Source organism: Leucoraja erinacea, chromosome 8 (assembly GCF_028641065.1).
Source record: "Leucoraja erinacea ecotype New England chromosome 8, Leri_hhj_1, whole genome shotgun sequence".
Classification (NCBI taxonomy): Eukaryota; Metazoa; Chordata; class Chondrichthyes; order Rajiformes; family Rajidae; genus Leucoraja; species Leucoraja erinaceus.
In genome coordinates this window covers 18,244,965-18,263,157 of record NC_073384.1, presented here as the reverse complement: position 1 = coordinate 18,263,157, position 18,193 = coordinate 18,244,965, and the positions used below count along the sequence as shown (strand labels likewise).

The 18,193-nt window shown below is 44.0% G+C and overlaps 2 protein-coding genes across 3 annotated transcripts in view; one reads left to right on the top strand and one right to left on the bottom strand.

The window, feature by feature from the left end:
* Positions 1-401: 401 nt before the first annotated feature.
* Positions 402-2,436, top strand: sf3b5 (splicing factor 3b, subunit 5). Of its 2 annotated transcripts, none has more exons than XM_055639119.1 (2): positions 402-679; positions 1,704-2,436. In XM_055639119.1, the coding sequence occupies exon 1, from the start codon at positions 402-404 to the stop codon at positions 660-662; it is 261 nt and encodes an 86-aa protein (XP_055495094.1). In that variant the 3' UTR covers positions 663-679; positions 1,704-2,436. The 2 variants fall into 2 exon arrangements, with proteins under 2 accessions (XP_055495094.1, XP_055495093.1); XM_055639118.1 differs by having other exon boundaries at positions 1,275-2,436.
* Positions 2,437-9,411: 6,975 nt separating this feature from the next.
* Positions 9,412-18,193, bottom strand: part of LOC129699391 (zinc finger C2HC domain-containing protein 1B-like) — a 31,291-nt gene continuing 22,509 nt past the window's right edge. The window contains exons 4-8 of the mRNA XM_055639115.1: positions 17,569-17,707; positions 15,774-16,108; positions 14,676-14,742; positions 12,293-12,347; positions 9,412-11,886 (exon numbers count right to left, since the gene is read on the bottom strand). Coding sequence (XP_055495090.1) covers positions 11,865-11,886; positions 12,293-12,347; positions 14,676-14,742; positions 15,774-16,108; positions 17,569-17,707 — 618 coding nt within the window. The 3' untranslated portion in view covers positions 9,412-11,864. The remainder of the gene's footprint in view (positions 11,887-12,292; positions 12,348-14,675; positions 14,743-15,773; positions 16,109-17,568; positions 17,708-18,193) is intronic.

The window sequence follows — 18,193 nt, the reverse complement described above, 5'->3', positions numbered from 1 at the left end:
CTGAGTTTCTCCAGCACTTTTGTGTACCTTCGATTTTCCAGCATCTGCAGTTCCTTCTTTGAAATACTTCAGCACGTTGTGCCTTGTTGGTATTGAGAAAGTTCCTTGCAGTCCCGCACCTCGCCGGTCTTCCAGCCCAAGGGGGCACCCAAGATCAAGTGAGCGCGGTCCGTTCTCAATACGCATGCGCTTAAAATTAATCATTTTTTTAAACAACCTTATTTACCGATGTATTTATTTTTACCGTTAAAGTGAATTGGATGCCGTTCTGTAATTGATGGGAACAGTTCCAGTGTGTTGGGCGTTTAAATAGAGCAGGCCGATGGTGGCCATGGTAACCGCGGCCATCTTGATTTTCCAGGCCCACTTCAAGGGGAAGCGAGGGGGCAGCAGTCGGCGCCATGACGGACCGCTACAACATCCACAGCCAGTTGGAACATCTGCAGTCCAAGTACATCGGTACGGGCCACGCCGACACCACCAAGTGGGAGTGGCTGGTCAACCAGCACCGCGACTCGTACGCCTCCTACATGGGCCACTTCGACTTGCTCAACTACTTCGCCGTGGCTGAGAACGAGACCAAGGCCCGGGTCCGCTTCAACCTCATGGAGAAGATGCTGCAGCCGTGCGGGCCACCGCCCGACAAGCCCGAGGAGGCCTGAGACGAGTAGCGCCCCAGGTGAGAGGCCCAGGAGTGAGGGGGAGGGTGTTAAGGTCTGGGCGTTGGGCGGGGGCGGGGGAGGAGAGGCAGAAACCCGGTAGACGCCTGAGGGGTGAGAAAATCACCGAGTGAGGGGTCAGGGGCAAAGGCTGGGAAATGTGGCTTCAAATTAAGGGGAGGGGAGCAGCCAGCTTCGTCACTGACCATCTATTCCCAGAAAATCCTGCAAAGCCCATATCGTCCGAAAGACCTCTGACACTAGCTCGATCCACAACCAGCGATTTGAATACCCCAGGGTATTCCCCATCTATTTATTCCCACCACTGTTGACAAGAATCTGCTCCTCGCCTCCCCCAGTGACCAGATCAAAAGATTTATTATTATTTTTTCCGCGTTATCAGTCATTCCCTGCCCTAACCTAACAAGTAATTGGTTACAGCGAGCCAATAGACTGATTTACCTACGTATAGGAAAGAAATGCGGATGCTGGTTTACATCGAAGGACCCAAAACGTCACCTATTCCTTCTCCAGATATGCTGCCTGCCCCGCTGAGTCACTCCAGCATTTTGTGTCTACCTTAGACTGATTTACCTGCTACTTTCTTTCCCCCAGAACCACAACCAACCAACTCGCCTCTTACTGCCTGGGTCTCCTATTTCCTATCTGGCCCATCTCACAGAAGGCTTGCCTTTGATTCAGTTTGTTGCAATATCGAAAATACCACGATGCAGTCAGCAAATCAAATGGATTTTCTTTGCTGGACTTAGTAATTTTCACGAACACAGCTAACCCAGAGACCAAACCAGACAATCATCAAATTATAACAGGAGTGTTGCAAGGGGCATAATTGGAAGACTTGTTCAATGATAAAGGCTGCCTACTTTAAAATTTGATAAGATGTTCCACAGTGCCTCTTGTCCAGAGAATTGGAATCAAGCTAACCCCACAGCTGCATCCAACAAAGAAAATCTTGCATCTGCTGCTTGTACCGATAATGAAATGTTGCATCTGGATCTTTTAATAAGAAATTTTAATCTTCAGAAATAATCTTTTCAAATATGGAAGATTACCCAATTGGATTATGTATCGATATCTAAACCTGATACTGGAGTGAAGACCTTGATAGAGACCACGATGAGAATCACTTGATGGCAAACTGGGAATTGACGATAAATGATTTCTGTGAGTAGATGAAACAGAGGGTGAATGCAAAACGCTGCAGAAGATCCCTTTTCAGCAAATAAACTCTACCAGACCCCCTTCAGCTTGATAAGCCTGATTTAAATATACAACTCCTAGTAAGATGCAGAAGGCAGCTACCTGGAGAAAAGAGACATGACATGTCACGTGGATTAATTGAGTGGAACGCGAGTGGAAAATAATTGAACTTTTGCAAGTGGAAAACAATTTTCGGAATCAAATCCTCAAATATCCCTCAGTTCGGCTGCAGAGAGGCTTCTTCTGGAGGAAGTTGTGTTTCATCAGATATTCTGTCCATTCATTTACTGCAACACAGGAGGCCAGTCAGCACACTGCATCAGTGTTGGCTTATCATTCAGCAGTAAGGATTCCGGGGCTACTTTTGACAGCTTGCTAAATGATTAACCCATTGTTGATACGTTCAAGATTCAAGCATCAGCTCCAGTTAAAACTTTTTTTTAAATGCCGTTGTGGATTTATTTTTAAAATGAAACTGCAGAAACTTGTGAAAGTGTAGTCTGCTCCAATGTATTTCACTGACATAATAAATGGTTTGCAATTATTTTGACAATCATTCAATGGTGGGAACATCTTTCAAAAGCAAAGTGGGTAAATACATGGGGGAAGAAGGCGGAGGTTGACTAGTTGGAAAGTTTAGGTACTGATAGCAACCCCTAAATTTAAATTGGTCCTCTCTGACAAATATTTTTGGTTAAACATAGAAACATAGAAAATAGGTGCAGGAGTAGGCCCTTCGAGCCTGCACCGCCATTCGATATGATCATGGCTGATCATCTAATTCAGTATCCCATCCCTGCCTTCTCTCCATACCCCTGATCCCTTTAGCCACAAGGGCCACATCTAACTCCCTCTTAAATATAGCCAATGAACTGGCCTCAACTACCTTCTGTGGCAGAGAATTCTACAGATTCACCACTCTCTGTGTAAAAAATGATTTTCTCATCTCGGTCCTAAAAGACTTCCCTCTTATCCTCCCTGCTCTTATACTCAAATCCTTTTGCTATGAATGCTAACATACCATTTGCTTTCTTCACTGCCTGCTGCACCTGCATTACTACTTTCAATGACTGGTGTACCATGACACCCAGGTCTCGTTGCATCTCCCCTTTTCCTAATCGGCCACCATTCAGATAAGTCTACTTTCCTGTTTTTGCCACCAAAGTGGATAACCTCACATTTATCCACATTATACTGCATCTGCCATGCATTTGCCCACTCACCCAACCTATCCAAGTCACCTTGCAGCCTTAACATCAACAGAAAAATTAAACTTTTATGCACAAAATAGATAATAAGTGCAGGAGAAGGCTATTCGGCCCTTCGAGCCAGCACCGCCATTCAATTTGATCCTGGCTGATCATCCCCAATCAGTACCCCGTTCCTGCCTTCTCCCCATATCCCCTGACTCCGCTATTTTTAAGAGCCCTCTCTAGCTCTCTTGAAAGCATCCTGAGAACCTGCCTCCACCGCCTTTTGAGGCAGATAATTCCACAGACTCACCCCTCTCTGTTAGAAAAAGTGTTTCCTCGTCTCCGTTCTATATGGCTTACTCCTTATTCTTAAACTGTGGGCCCGGTTCTGGACTCCCCCAACATCGGGAACATGTTTCCTGTCTCTAAAGTGTCCAAACCCTTAACAATCTTATATGTTTCGATAAGATTCCCTCTCATCCTTCTAAACTCCAAAGTGTACAAGCCCAGCTGCTCCATTCTCTCAGCATATGACAGTCCCTCCATCCCGGGAATTAACCTTGTAAACCTACGCTGCACTCCCTCAATAGCAAGAATGTCCTTCCTCAAATTAGGGGACCAAAACTGCACACAATACTCCAGGTGTGGTCTCATTAGGGCTCTGTACAACTGCAGAAGGACCTCTTTGCTCCTATATTCGATTCTTCTTGTTATAAAGGCCAACATGCCATTTGCTTTCTTCACTGCATGCTGTACCTGCATGCTTACTTTCATAGACTGGTGAACAAGGATCCCCAGATCCCGTTGTCCTTCCCCTTTTCCCAACGACGCCATTTAAATAGTAATCTGCCTTCCTGTTTTTGCTACCAAAGTGGATAACCTCACATTTATCCGCATTAAACTTCATCTGCCACGCATCTGCCCACTCCCCAAACCTGTCCAAGTCACCCTGCATTCTCATAGCATCCTCCTCACAGTTCACACTGCCATCCAGATTTATGTCATCTGCAAATTTGCTAATGTTACTTTGAATCCCTTCATCCAAATCATTGATGTATATTGTAAATAGCTGCGGCCCCAGCACCGAGCCTTGCGGTACCCCACTAGTCACTGCCTGTAATTCTGAAAGGGACCCGTTAATCGCTACTCTTTGTTTCCTGTCTGACAACCACTTCTCTATCCATGTCAGCAATCTACCCCCAATACCATGTGCCCTAATTTTGCCCACTAATCTCCTATGTGAGACCTTATCAAATGCTTTCTGAAAGTACAGGTACACTACATCCACTGGCTCTCCCTTGTCCATTTTCCTAGCTACATCTTCAAAAAATTTCAGAAGATTAGTCAAGCATGATTTCCCCTTCGTAAATCCATGCTGACTCGGACTGATCCTGTTACAGCTATCCAAATGTTCGGCTAATTCATCTTTTATAATTGACTCCAGCATCTTCCCCACCACCGATGTCAGGCTAACTGGTCTATAATTCCCTGTTTGCTCTTTCTCCCGCCTTTCTTAAAAAGTGGGTTAACATTAGCTACCCTCCAATCCACAGGAACTGATCCCGAGTCTATAGAACATTGAACACTGAGTCTATAGAAAATTTCTATCCTGCATTTTCGATCCTTTCTCTGTCAAATATGCAAATTCAATTGTATGCGCACCAACATTTCTCATCACTTGATGCTCTATAATCTATCAATGTCCCTTTTAAAATGAAATCATTCCAACAAATGGTACAGATGCAAAATACAGTCCTGGAGGAACACAGCGGGTCAAGCAGCATCTCTGGAGGAAATGGATAGGTGACGTTTTGGGTTTGAAGAAGGATCCCAACCGAAATGTTGCTTATCTATTCCTTTCACAAGTTTAGCTTTGTTTAGAGATACAGCAAGAAAGCAGGCCCTTCGGCCCACCGAGTCCACGCCAACCAGCGATCCTTGCACACTTGCACTAGCCTACACACACACTAAGGACAATTTACAATTATACTAAGCCAATTAGCCTACAAACCTGTACGTCTTTGGAATTTGGGAGGAAACCGAACAAAACCCATGCTGGTCACGGGGAGAACTTACAAATTCCGTACATACAAGCAACTGCAGTCAGGGTCAAACCCGGGTCTCTGGCACTGTAAGGCAGCAACTCTACCGCTGTGCCGCTGTGCAGATGCTGGCTAACCTGCTGAGTTCCTCCAGCACTTTGTGCTGTGCCTGCGCTTGATGCATATTTAAACAAGGGTAGGGAAGTTATTTTTAAACCTAAACATACTTTATGCTGGTGTTTATCTTGCTTCTCTGAAGGCAGGGAAAATTTTCCTCATTCCAAGAAGTCCTTGAAGCACAATGATCATTGTGGTATTTATGCTCCTACAATGATAGGTGGAGAAAGATAGTGGTTGCTACTGGATACCTGCAGAAGTTGGATGGGTTGATACATATGTGAATCTCACCACGACAACTGGAGAATTTAAATTCAGGTGATCAAATCTTGAATTAAAACTTTGTATCAATGAAGGTGAGTTTGAAGACCAACAGTTTCACCTTTGGGGAGCGACTACACAATTTGGGTTCTGTGACTCCTGACCCACAGATGGGGTTTAATCTTAACTCCCTAGATCCTGACTACAGGTAATAAATACCAGCTGATAATGCCAAAACGTGCAACTATAAATAATTATCAATTTCTTCACATCTTCCTATCAGCAGTTAATTCCCATCAGCAGCTAATTCTGTCTTCATTCTGTTCCCAAATGTTCCCTAAATCATGTTTTGATACTAATGTTTGATTCTCACCTACACCTCTTATGGTGAGAAGGAGAAGAAATAAGAGGCAACGTTTTTACACAGGGGGTAGTGGATATATGGAATGAGCTGTCAGAGGACGTAGATGAAGCAATCCAATAACGACATTTGAACAGGTACATGGATAGGAAAGATTTAGAGGGATCCACAATTCTCTTATCCATGTACCTTTCTAAAACCTTAAATATCTCTAATCTGCTTGTATCACCACACCTGGAAGTTCCAGCCAACCAACTGTGTTAAAGAAACTTGCCCACACATCTTTATACTTTAACCCTCTCGCCTTCAATCTGTCTGATGTTTCCACCCTGGGGCAAAAAGCTTCTGACTGTCTACCCTATCTATACCTCATAATTTTGTATACTTCTTGCACAGCCAATACCTTTGGAGTATGAGACTCCAGCGCACACTCAAAGTAACACATCCCATATCACTCAAATCTTATTAACATCTGTTAATTGGGATTTCTTGGCCTTTAATCCAAGAATCTATTCATAAAATTAGAGTATAAGGGGGTAGACACATGTTTACCCTGAAATTTGGTTAGAATTAATTTCATGACCTTGTTAGTTCTGACCATAAAGATTCATAATGCGCTGTGATATCCTGTGAAATTTGTGGGTATGCGATAGGTGTATGTGGTACCAATCCTCAAATGAACTGGAGGACTATATCTGTTTTTTGCGAAGCTGCAACAAAGTGCTTAAATCGTTTATTTATTTGCCTCTGTCCTTCACAATTTGAGATTTGTAACAGAAAATAATCACATGTGGTTAAAGTGCACTTTGTCAGATTTTAATAAAGGCCATTTTGGTTTTGCCATGTAGAAATTATAGCAGTGCAGAAATCACAGTGTAGTTATTAGTCAGTGAAATGTTTTTTTTAATAAAATAAGACAATGCCGGAGTAACTCAGTGGGTCAGACAACATCCCTGGAGAACATGGATAGGTGAACATGTTTCTGTCAGGACCCTTCAGACTGTGGGGGTGAGGGGGAAGAAAGTTATAAGAGATGAGGGGCAGGACAAAGCATGGCAGGCTTTGAACATAGGTGCGGGTTGGTTTGGCAAAGGCCAGAGATAAAAAAGGTGTGAGATGAGGACAAAACTGGAAGAGGACAAAACGTGAACGAACAAAGAGTTACAAATCGTGAAGCCAAAGGAAGCAATGCATGGAGAAGGGAGAAATAGGTGCATGTCTGGTTGGGGGAAAGGAAGGGTGGGATTTGTTCGAGGTTACTTCATATTAGTGAAATTGATTTTCAGACCATTAGGTTGTAAGCTATCCAAACAGAATATGAGGTGCTGTTCCTGAAAAGGTTAAATGCTTTTAAATATATAAAAGATATATAATGGAATCCTGGACTAGGTTATAGCTTATATTTCATTTGAAATGTGTCTACTAATTGACATGAGACAAGCTCACACGCATCCTGTGGTAACGTGTATTGACTATCTCTGACCATGCCTAACATCTTTGGAATGTGACTAAGTGACAAACACACAGTATAAAATATCATGCAATTCTTTATTCGTTGAAGTGGTGACACGAGGAAAGTCAAGTATTTATGTTGCTTACTTGACTGGAGTATCCTCGTCACTTCCCGGCCGGTGATCAATAAAACTTGAGTTGGTCTAACTAACCTTTTTGTGAGTTGTCTATTTATTGAGAAGTGAACCTTATCATTGGCCTATAGTTGGCAGGACCTCGCTGGGACCGTCAACGGATGACTGTGCAAGAGGCTACAGAGTGGACAGGGAGAAAACTGAGCTCCAATCGGACCCTTTGTGACCGACTCCCGTAGAAACTCCCATTAACATCTGTTGTCCTTCGTCAGATGTTGATCTGGTTCCCCGCCGAGGTCCTTAATACAGACAATGGTAAGACCAATTGTGTATGCATTTTGCTACCAAGAGAGTAGTCGGCAATTGGATAGAGATTACCACAAAGGTTTGGCGTAAAATATGTATTTTGCTACTAAGAGTGTAGTCGGCGATTGGATAGAGCAAACTAAAATGGTTTGTCGTAAATTAATATATTTTTGCTACTAGCAAAGTTGTTGGTAAGAGATTTTGTTATCAGGAAAGTAGTTGGTGAGGTGTTTACTACTGGGAAAGTAGAAGTAGCCAGGCAGAGAGAAACACGTGGCTAGGTTGAGAAGTTGCTGGGCAGAGAGAGACTCGCGGCTAGGTTGAGAAGTAGCCGGGCTGAGCAGAGATTCGCTGCTATGGGTAATAATTTGGATTAAATTATTTATACGCCCGTCCAACATGTGTTAATTTGAATCCTAAAAGTAACAAACACTAAAGAATATTAAGTTATAAGCTAACCAAACGTTTGGGAGATTAATCCTGGAACATGGAATGTAAAAACTGTTAAAAAGGCAGAAAAGATAAAAAAGGATGGTATACCTAAGAATTGGAATGTGTTACAAGCAGAATGTAACTGGCATGATAAAATAACAGGAAAAGGCCAAAAAAGAAAAGGCTTGATTGAGTCGCAAATTAAGCAATTGGTTAAAAAAAGGGCGCTAAAACAAAATAACCCCGGGGACCCCTTCTCTGGCATGGCGACACTGTTTTATGGAAGATTGGGGGGGGATAAAGAACAAATTTGGGGGGAATGGGGAACAAATAGCGACTCGGAGACTAAAAAGGAAGATGAGAAAAAAGAGGAGAAATGCAGAAGAGGAAGGAAGAGCACTAATGAATCCAGCAGTGAGAGAGTTAAACAATGCAGAGCCAGAGTATCTTTGAGACAGGATACTACTGTCACCCATTGCCTCTGCCAAAGCACCAAATTCTGTACATTGGTCCCCACAGAAGCAAAGATTCTAGTAAACAGAACGGTCTTGCCAAGACATGGGTGATGTGAAGTTAATACAGAAGGATGCCTCTTAGCACGCAGCACGAATTTTGGAAACGAGAGGGTGGCGCCATTGACTCTTTGACGGGGCTCTGGCTAACCCCTTCGCAAAAGTTTGTGTAACTCTTGTTTTTCTGTCCATTCTTATATCATATACACTACCTTACGAATGCTGGTAAGGAGGGAAAACCATGGAGACACAATTTCAAAACCTAATTGTGGTGCCCATTTTCCTTTGTGAAAATTCCATGTTAAGTCAGTACATCACGTGTGGAATGGTGGGCAAACCTATGAGTGTGTTTGGGTGTATAAAAGATTTAAGAGTTTTAAGTTAATAATTTCCTTGAAGTTGTGTATAATTGTGTTACTTTTGAATTGTAATTGTATTGTTTTAAAGTGTGTGAATATCTGTGAGATTTAGTGTATTGAATGAGGTATGGAAACTTGTGAGTGAATATCACAGAAATAAAAATGTTTTAAGAGGTAGTGTCTCTTTAAGAGTTCAAAAAGAGACCTGGATGTTTTTGGCATCCTGATTAAAGTGGTAAATGAGATTGGAAATGTCAATATAGCAGAGAAAAAGAAAATGTTGATTTGGGAAAATTGTGATGGGTGTGAATTTATGCTGTGAATTTGGGTAGATAGGTTGGAACAATTGGGAATGATTTTTAAATTGTTTTTCCTAATAATGATTGATCTATTTTTTAAAAGGGTTTAAGGATATTGGCGGTTATGGATTACTGATTTTGAGTTTGAATTCTTTTGGGAAGCTTGTTTTGATGTGATAATAGTGTTTGTCATTTAGAATGCAAATGAGCAGCCAGGTTCCTGTATCCAAACAAACAAATGTGCGGAGGCTTGAAGCATGTGCTGTGAAGGGACAAATTAAGGTCCATGCAATATTGTGTTAGTTGATCACATCAGACCATAGCTTACAAAAGGGGGTTTGAGGGAACTCACAATGAGGGGTAAAAAAGTGAGAAATAAAGTAGATTGGGGAGGAGAAATGTATTTGGACAATTGAAGGGATAATATTGTGTGGGTCCGTCTTCAGATAGACTCGGATCAAGGGACAAGTTCACAGGGAAGGTGATGAAGGAGGCTTCTGAAGACTGATTTCACATTTCCAAACCACCCGCAGAGTTTTGGATTAGTGGAGGGAATGAATAGGACACTAAAGAGTTTAAGTAGTCTTGACTGAAACTGCACAGGAATGGGTTACGGTATTCTCAGTAATTCTGATGATTCAGAACAACCCCAGCTAGAGAGACAGGATTAACACATTTTGAATTCATAACAGGACTTGCTATGCACCTACCAGAAGATGGCCATCCTCGAAATGAGGGTGACCCCGCGCTACATACGTGTGGAAGTTACACCTACAGGCCATCAGTGATTAACTAATTATGTATGCACAGCAATTAACCCATGCCTTGCCAGGTCTGCAGTCCCAGGTATGAGAGGCACAGGAGCCACTACCAGTTGGACACAGGGACGAGTACATACTGTCAGAATACATACTGATAAGGTACTGGGACCGGAAGAAATTGAGACTGTGTTGAAAGGAGCTGTACCAAGTGCTACCAACAACATCAACCGCTGTGAAGATTGAAGATCACCCCCGTCGGATAAATCTGATTGACTGTAAACAGTTCAGAGAACAAGAAAGTACAATGTGGCTATTGACCCTCCTTTTATTAAGAAGTGAACCTTATCTTTCCTCTAGTTTGCATGTGGCCTCACTCTTTACTAAAGAAAGAGGACATCACAGATGTCCTAGAAAGGAAATCATGATCTTGGGAGCAGATGCGGCTGAGTCGGAGGAATTGAGGATAGCATCTTTGTAAGTGATGGGGTGGGACGAAGTGTAGTCCAGATAACCTTGGGAGTTGGTAGGTTTGTAGTAGATGTCAGTCAATAGTCCGTCCCTGATGAAAGACAGAGAAATCAGAGAAAGTGAAGGTGCATTTGAGGGCATTGTGGAAGTAAGTGATGAAGATAATGAAATCAACAAGTTTTGCATGGGTGCAATAGGCAGCCTCTTGGAGTTATCAATTAGCGGAGAAAGAGTTGGAGGAGGGTGCCAGTGTACATTGGGAACACTGGATTATTCGACAACTGACAAAAAGGCTGTGAGCTGTGTGTATGATGTGTGAGTACTCATAGCTACACGTTTCACCTTTAACTTGGAAAAAGTGAGAAGAGTCAAAGAAAAGTTGTTGACGGTGAAGACAAGTTCTGAGATGGTGTGGAATGAAAGTTTTGATTTGTGTTCATGATCTATTTTACACAGAAGCCATATGTGATCTTGAATAAATGCCTATGACAGTTGTAACAATCTGCACACATTCATCTATTTTTGTGTGTGTGCACGTTTGTAAGTTTGTGCTTCTGTGTATGCTTGCAGAGGGTACTGCACATTTACATCATTTATATGTGTCTGTACATGTATGGGCATGTACTGCGCGTAAATATCTTTGAGTATGGATGTGTGCAAGTATATAAGAGTGAGTGTATGCAAGTGTGTGCATATTGCACACCATCATTACTTTATTTATACTGTATCCAGAATTATGTTTTGCTACAGTGAACTGAATTAAGGTAACGAGAGTAATGTGTGAACTCCTGCAGAGTGATCAGTCCAATGAAATAAACTGAAACAGCTGGGGCCGTAGACCTGGGCACTTTGACTCCAGGCAAGGCAAGGATGGAAGATTTGGGATCAACAGCAGCCCATACTCCAGCTGACCCAGGGAATAAACCCTCACCCTCCAGCATGCTGATACACGGTCACACATACGCACTGCACTCCTCTATTCTCTCATGTGAACAATTATGGCTATGCAATAGAGTTGTGATTTCCCCACCTACTGGCTCAGCACATCCCCACCCCACTCTGAAAGCACTCTCCTTCTCACTCCCTCCCCTCTCTTCAAATAACACGCAGGGAGTTGAATTGACCTTTACTACTGATTGGGACAGTGGCAGTATGACGTGGAGAGCCGGGTGGACGGTGAGGTACCGATGTAACCACTGAAGCTGGCCTTTCTGTGGAGGCTTAGACCCATCACTGGGAAGGGAGCACTGTTGCATCCTATGACTCCAGACGTTACAGCAGGTATTCCTACATCCGACCATACCGGGTGCTGGAAAAGATTGGAGAGAGGGAAAGATGGGGATTTACAGAATATAATGTTGGAGAGCTAGCCCTACCACCCATAACCAAGTCCCTTACCGTCTACCACCGGTAGTCACCTCTGACTAATAACTCAATTTGAAGAGCTATATAAATATTGTAGCTACAAGAGCAGGTCAGAAACTGGGGATCCCGTGATGACTCACCTGACACCCCAATAAGCCAACATTTCTCACCACCCTCATCCCCCATCTCCTTCGAGTGGAGGTCCCCACTGTCCCACCATCTCTCTTCAATCTCACAGGTGAGATTGCACTTTTCTTGTGCCAGTGTTGCCCAGGGACTCCTGCCCAGCCTGAGTCCCACAATGAGTTCACTCTGACATCAGTAGACTACCTCAACCTTCGCATACTCACGACTGCATTGGTGGTTGTCGCCTTGCATCAGCTTTCACGGGCGGATCGTCAAAGTCTTCAACCAATGAAAAAGACGAGAAATGAAACTAGTTGAAGTACATGGTCCATACAACTACAAACCAAGCAGCCCCTGCTGGCATTTCCATCCACACATCATCCTCCTGCCCTTCTCCATTACCCACGTCAACATCTCCATCTAGTACTTGCTCCATCCTGGGTATCCTATTTCCCATTTCAGAGTCAAGAGTTGTCCAGTACTGAAACAGGCCCTTTGGCCCACCATGACCATACCACCCATTGTACCCAACTACCTCCTCTTATTTACCCTCATTAGATCCATAGCTCTATACACCTTGGTAATGTAAGTGCTTATCTTGATGCTTCTTAAATGTTGTGAGTTTCTGCATCCTTCAACCCCCTCAGACAATGCAACCAGCCTGTTTGGAAAGAAATCTCCCTCAGATCCTCTTTTAACCTTCCCACTTTCATTTTAAAACTATGTGTCTTATTTTTGTTACCCCCAGCATGGGAAGGGTCTGTCTCTGTGCTGAATGGCTCTATGACTCAAATCATCCATCCCTTACCCCTCGGCCTCCTGCATTCTGAACAAACATTTGCCACTGGTGATTCAGTATGCCCAGCACAATAGGCATCACAGAAACGTAGAGCACAAAAATGGTCCTTTCGGCTCACCTCGTCATTGCCGACCATTATGCATATCTATATTAATCCCATGTGGCGCCACCTGGTGGTCAAGCCACTTACTGATTGAAGCCTCGACACCAGAACTGGAACGGTCACGTGACTGCTTTTGCCATTTGTGTCCTACCTCAGCAGAACCTTAGCTTGAGATCATGAGTTAACGACCTCGCTCAACAGCAGCAACAATGAAATTATGTTAGAGTGTGCCAAACTCGCATGGGTACAGGCATCTCTACACCCATTTAGACTTTATTCTTGAGACACAGCACGGAAACAGGCCGTGAGGCCCACCGAGTCCACTCTGACCAGCGATCACCCCATCGTGTACATTAACAGACACAGAGGTAAATTAAAAAACTTATCAAAGCCAATTAACTCACAGATCTTTACGTCTTTGGATTGTGGGAGGAAAGCGGGCCATCGGGAGAAAACCCATGTGGTCACAGGTAAAACGTATAAACTTTGTACAGACAGCAACTGTAGTCAGCATCGAACCCGAGTCTGTAGCTGTAAGGCAGCAACTCTACTGCTGTACCAATGTGCTGCCCTGCATTTGGTCTGTATCCCTCTACTCCTTTCCTATCCAATTACATGTCCAAATGGATTTAAAATGCTGTTTGCTTCTATCACATCCCCTGGTAGCACGTTCCGGATAACCACCTCCATTTGTGTGACGAATTTACCTCTCGGATCTTTAAATTTCTTCCCTTTCACCTTAAACTTGTTTCATCTTGTTTTAGACTTCCTTGCCTTGGGAAACACATTGTGATTATGTACCCCACGTATGCCTCTTATAATTTTGTAAACCTCTATAAAGTCACCCCTCAGCCTCCTAGTTCTAGAGTTTATCCAATCTCTCATAGAAAGTCAGCAAGTTGAATAGCTTCTGGGGGGGGAGGGGGAGGGGGGAGGGATTGTCGACATTTCATATCAAAACCCTGCATTAGGGTCCCGAAATGGCAACCGTTCCTTCTCTGCAAACATGAGGCTTGATCCACTGGTCCTCTAGCAGTTTGTTTGGTTCTCCAGATTCCACCATCTGTAGTCTTCAGTGTCTCTATACAACCTAGTCTTATCACTACAGCCCTCTCTTCCATGTTAATCTCTCTATTGCAACCACGTTGGTTCTGTGGTGTGGCAACCAGTGACACACCGTGGATGGCTTGAGAGTAATCATTTATTGCCTTTCCACTAACAGGTTAGTACACAACAAAAGCTTTTCATTGTGCCTTGGTACATGTGACAAACTAAACTTAAACTCAGACCAATGCACAATTCTCCAGCCAGTCTAACCAATATTTGGCATTACTGCCAAATGTCATCCCAACTCTTATGCTCAATGCTGTGGACTATGAAAACAAAAATCAACATTACTTCTTCACTACCTATCCACTTATGTCACCACTTACAGCAAGCTATGTGCTTACATACATCACCTCAAGGTCCTTCTGTACCTAAAATGTCCAAAGGTCCCTTCTGTTTATATGTCCCACCAGAATTTAACCTCCTAAAGTGCACTACCTCACAATTGTCCAGATTAAATTCCATCTGCAACTGCTCCACCCAACTTTCAAGCTGATCTACATACTGTGTCCTCATACAAATCATAAAGATCCACCAATCTTCATGTCATCTGTAAACTTACTACCGAAGTGTCCAACATCTTCAAGAGTTTACTCACCTGGTCTGACGCCCATGACGGCTTGGGCTGCTGCAGTCAGCTTGCCCTTTGACGGAGACCCTGATGGCTTTGGTGGGTGGAGTATCGAAGTTGGTAAAGAAATGGATGAGCATTAATGTGTTGAGCATGAGCTTTAAAATTTGTACAAAAACAAACAGCTTTAATTGATATGGAAGTAAGTTGACCTTACCCTCCTCCCATTAGTTCAGGCTTATCGCTGAAGCTCTTGCTCCAGCCTCAGAGGGCAGAGACTGGCTTCGCTGGAGACTCCCTGGTGCACTGGGGGAGTTTTGGACTGCCTGATCTTAAACCTTAAATGATTAAATGGGCTGTTCTCTCAGTTGGATAGAGAATCCCGTGAAAGGTGGAGGAGCTGGATATCTCCAAGGATATATAAATATATCAAGCCAATAGCATTCAAATACACCATCTGTGCACATTATAATGACGGATTTGGCCATTGTCTTTGGCATTTTAACACAACCTTTGGCTGTCCGGAGAAATGGGTATTTGTGGATTAAGATCTCAAACCTAGAACAAAATTTGTGCCACCAAGTAGCCTTCTCCTACAGGGACTACCTATAGCCGGCACTTCAAAGTACTGCAGTTGTAACAGCAATGACATCTTCACAAAATCTTCAAAGTCACCAGCAGGAGTGGTGAACGGATGTCAGTGCCCACTACCAGAGCAGCAATCACAACAATGAGCCTAACTACACTGGGTCAGTTGCTGTAGGTGGGTCACTAGACTCCTGGAACGGATGCTTGATTTCTGAACTCTGCCACAGCAGAGGAAAAGATTCAAGGATGTGCAGAAAGAAAAAGAAACGTTGCATCCTTTACTGATGGGAAGGAGTACACCATATCATAAATCACCCACCCACCTGCCCGCATGTCAGCGCTTGGCCCCGCTTGTGGAGTTGTCCTTTCACCTCAGAGCTGGTGGAAACCAGCTACCCTCAACCAAATGGGGCTGCAGCAAAATAAGAATGCTTATTGGGCAGGATTCCTGTCCCAGGTGTTGTGTTTGTCCCAACTAGAGTCCCTGCACCAGATGAGTTCTGTACCGGTGTGTTCTGTACCAAATGTGCTCTGTACCTGCTGAGTTTGCTTCATTGATTGTGGCGAGTAAACCGATGGCCCGGTGCGAGCAGGAGGTGCCGAGTGTACAGGAGGGGCCGAGTGTACAGGAGGTGCCCTTGGTGGTTCACGCGAGGTTGATGGCACAGCGGAAGATCTGCTGGGACCTGGCGTCGGCTTAGAGGCCATCTGCACTTGCACCTTGGTTGACGGAGCTTTGGGCTGGGTGGATGGAGCCTGGATAGACTGCTTGGCCACCACTTTACGATTGACATTGGTCTTACAGAAACTGATGTGTCGCTCTGCAGCTGTGTCATTGAAACGCCTGTTGCAATAGGGACATTCAATATAGTCTGTGGGATCAAAGATAGACGCAAGCCAAAATTAAATATTGCTTCAACCATTCACTAGCACCTTGTTACACTAGAGACCTTCCCGCCAATGATACTCCACACGAAAAGAAAGGGCCAAGAATGGGGGCAAGCAGTTCAAGTACTGGACTGATACTTGTGTCCAGAAACTTTGACCCACTGTCCAGAATTGGTCAAGTTAGTCCATTCATCTTGGTAATGAAGACCACAGAACTATCAAATATCAACCCCATGTGTTCACTAGTATCCCTGAGTGAAGGAAATCTGCCATCCTCACCATTCTGATCTAAATGTCCCTGTGGTTGATCCACTCACGTTAAGGGTATTAGTGCCATGTTAGAAATGGTGGTCTTTCTTGCCAGTGATGGCCAGATCCGGAAGAACTGAGCCTCTCAGCAAGGGGCTGGATGCAGAGATCATGTATCCCGTGTCTTTGGTGTCTGAACTGGAGTCCCATAGTAAGTGGTCACCCATTTAAGACAGAGACAAACGTGAGCTTTGGAATCCTCAACACAAGAGAACTGTGAAGGCTCCATCCAGATAGGCATCAATACTTTTTTTTGGTACTTTGATTTAGCGATGGGGTGGAAAATAGGTCTGAAGTAATGGTGCAACAGGCAAGAATATGTAAATCATCTCCTGCTTCTAAAAACATAGAACTTAAGTGCAGGAGTAGGTCATTCAGCCCTGCGAGCAAGCACCGCCATTCAACATGATCATCCAAAATCAGTACCCCTTTCCTGCTTTTTCCCCATATCCCTTGATTCTGTTAGCTCTAAGATATAAATCTAACTCTCTTGAAAACATCCAGTGAATTGGCCTCCACTGTCTCAGTGGCAGAGATTTCTACAGATTCACAAATCTCTGGGTGAAAATGTTTTTCCTCATCTCAGTCCTAAATGGCCAACCCCTTATTCTTAAACTGTGACGCCCGATTCTGGACTTGCAGAACACCAGGAATATTTTTACTGCCTAGCCAATCACTTAAGAATTTGATACGTTTCTATAAGATCTCCGATCATCCTTCTAAATTCCAGTGAATACACGCCCAGTCGACCCATTCTTCCATCATATGTCATTCTATTTCTTATGTTCTTTCAAGCAATGTGAATCAGTTTGTTGACCTTGAGCTTTCTCCGTGTGGAGTTTGCATGAACTCCCTGTGACCGCGTAGATTTCGCTCGGGTGCTCAGGTTGCCTCCTGCATACCGAAGACGGGCTACTTGCATGCTGTTTGTTCCACTAGTGTGTTGGTTGAGTGGAAAAAATAAATATAAAGGGGGGGGAGGTTTATGAGTATGTGAGAGAAAAAATAAGTTGGTGGGGGTGTGGGACTAATGGGTTTGCTTCGCAGGGAGACGGCAGGAATCTGATGGGCAGAATGGCCTGCTTTGTGTCAAGGAATACAAGGAATGTCCACTAGGAGAGCCAAAGCAAAGCACCTGGGTTAATGCTGGGTGGTGGCGGTGGAGGAAGAGGAAGTCCCTTCTTCATGGCATCGGTAGTCATCCTGGCATTTCTGATAGTGCTGATGAAGTCCTCATGTTGTTGTCTCCAGTGTGAGACCGGGGGTGGGATGTTCTGCAAAGGCACAAGATAACTAGTCACTGCTGATAGAACCATGCCAGCTCCTCTCAGAAGAGCAATCATCTGCACACTGTGTCTCAAAGGTAACAGCCACACGGCTACTCATGGGACAGCAGAGTCAGAGGTTGCTCAGTGCAAGAACCGCTCCAGCTCCACAAGGAACCATCCAGACAGGCATTCCCCTGCCTTGGATCTTTCTCCCAGTTCATTGCCGGTCAAATGTTTATCCAACTCCCTTTCTGGCGACTGAATGTGCACCCACCTACCAATCGTTCTGCTCAGTCCAAATTCGAATTACTCACTGCCGAAGGGAGGTCTCTATCTATTGATGGCGCCTGATGTACTGAGCACTTCCAACAATCTCTGCCACTGTTTCCCAGTTCCAGCACCTGCAATTTGTATTATTCTGTCTGATTGTGAGGATATAGAAACATAGAAAATAGGGCAGGCCATACAGCCCTTCGAGCCAGCCAGCAGTGC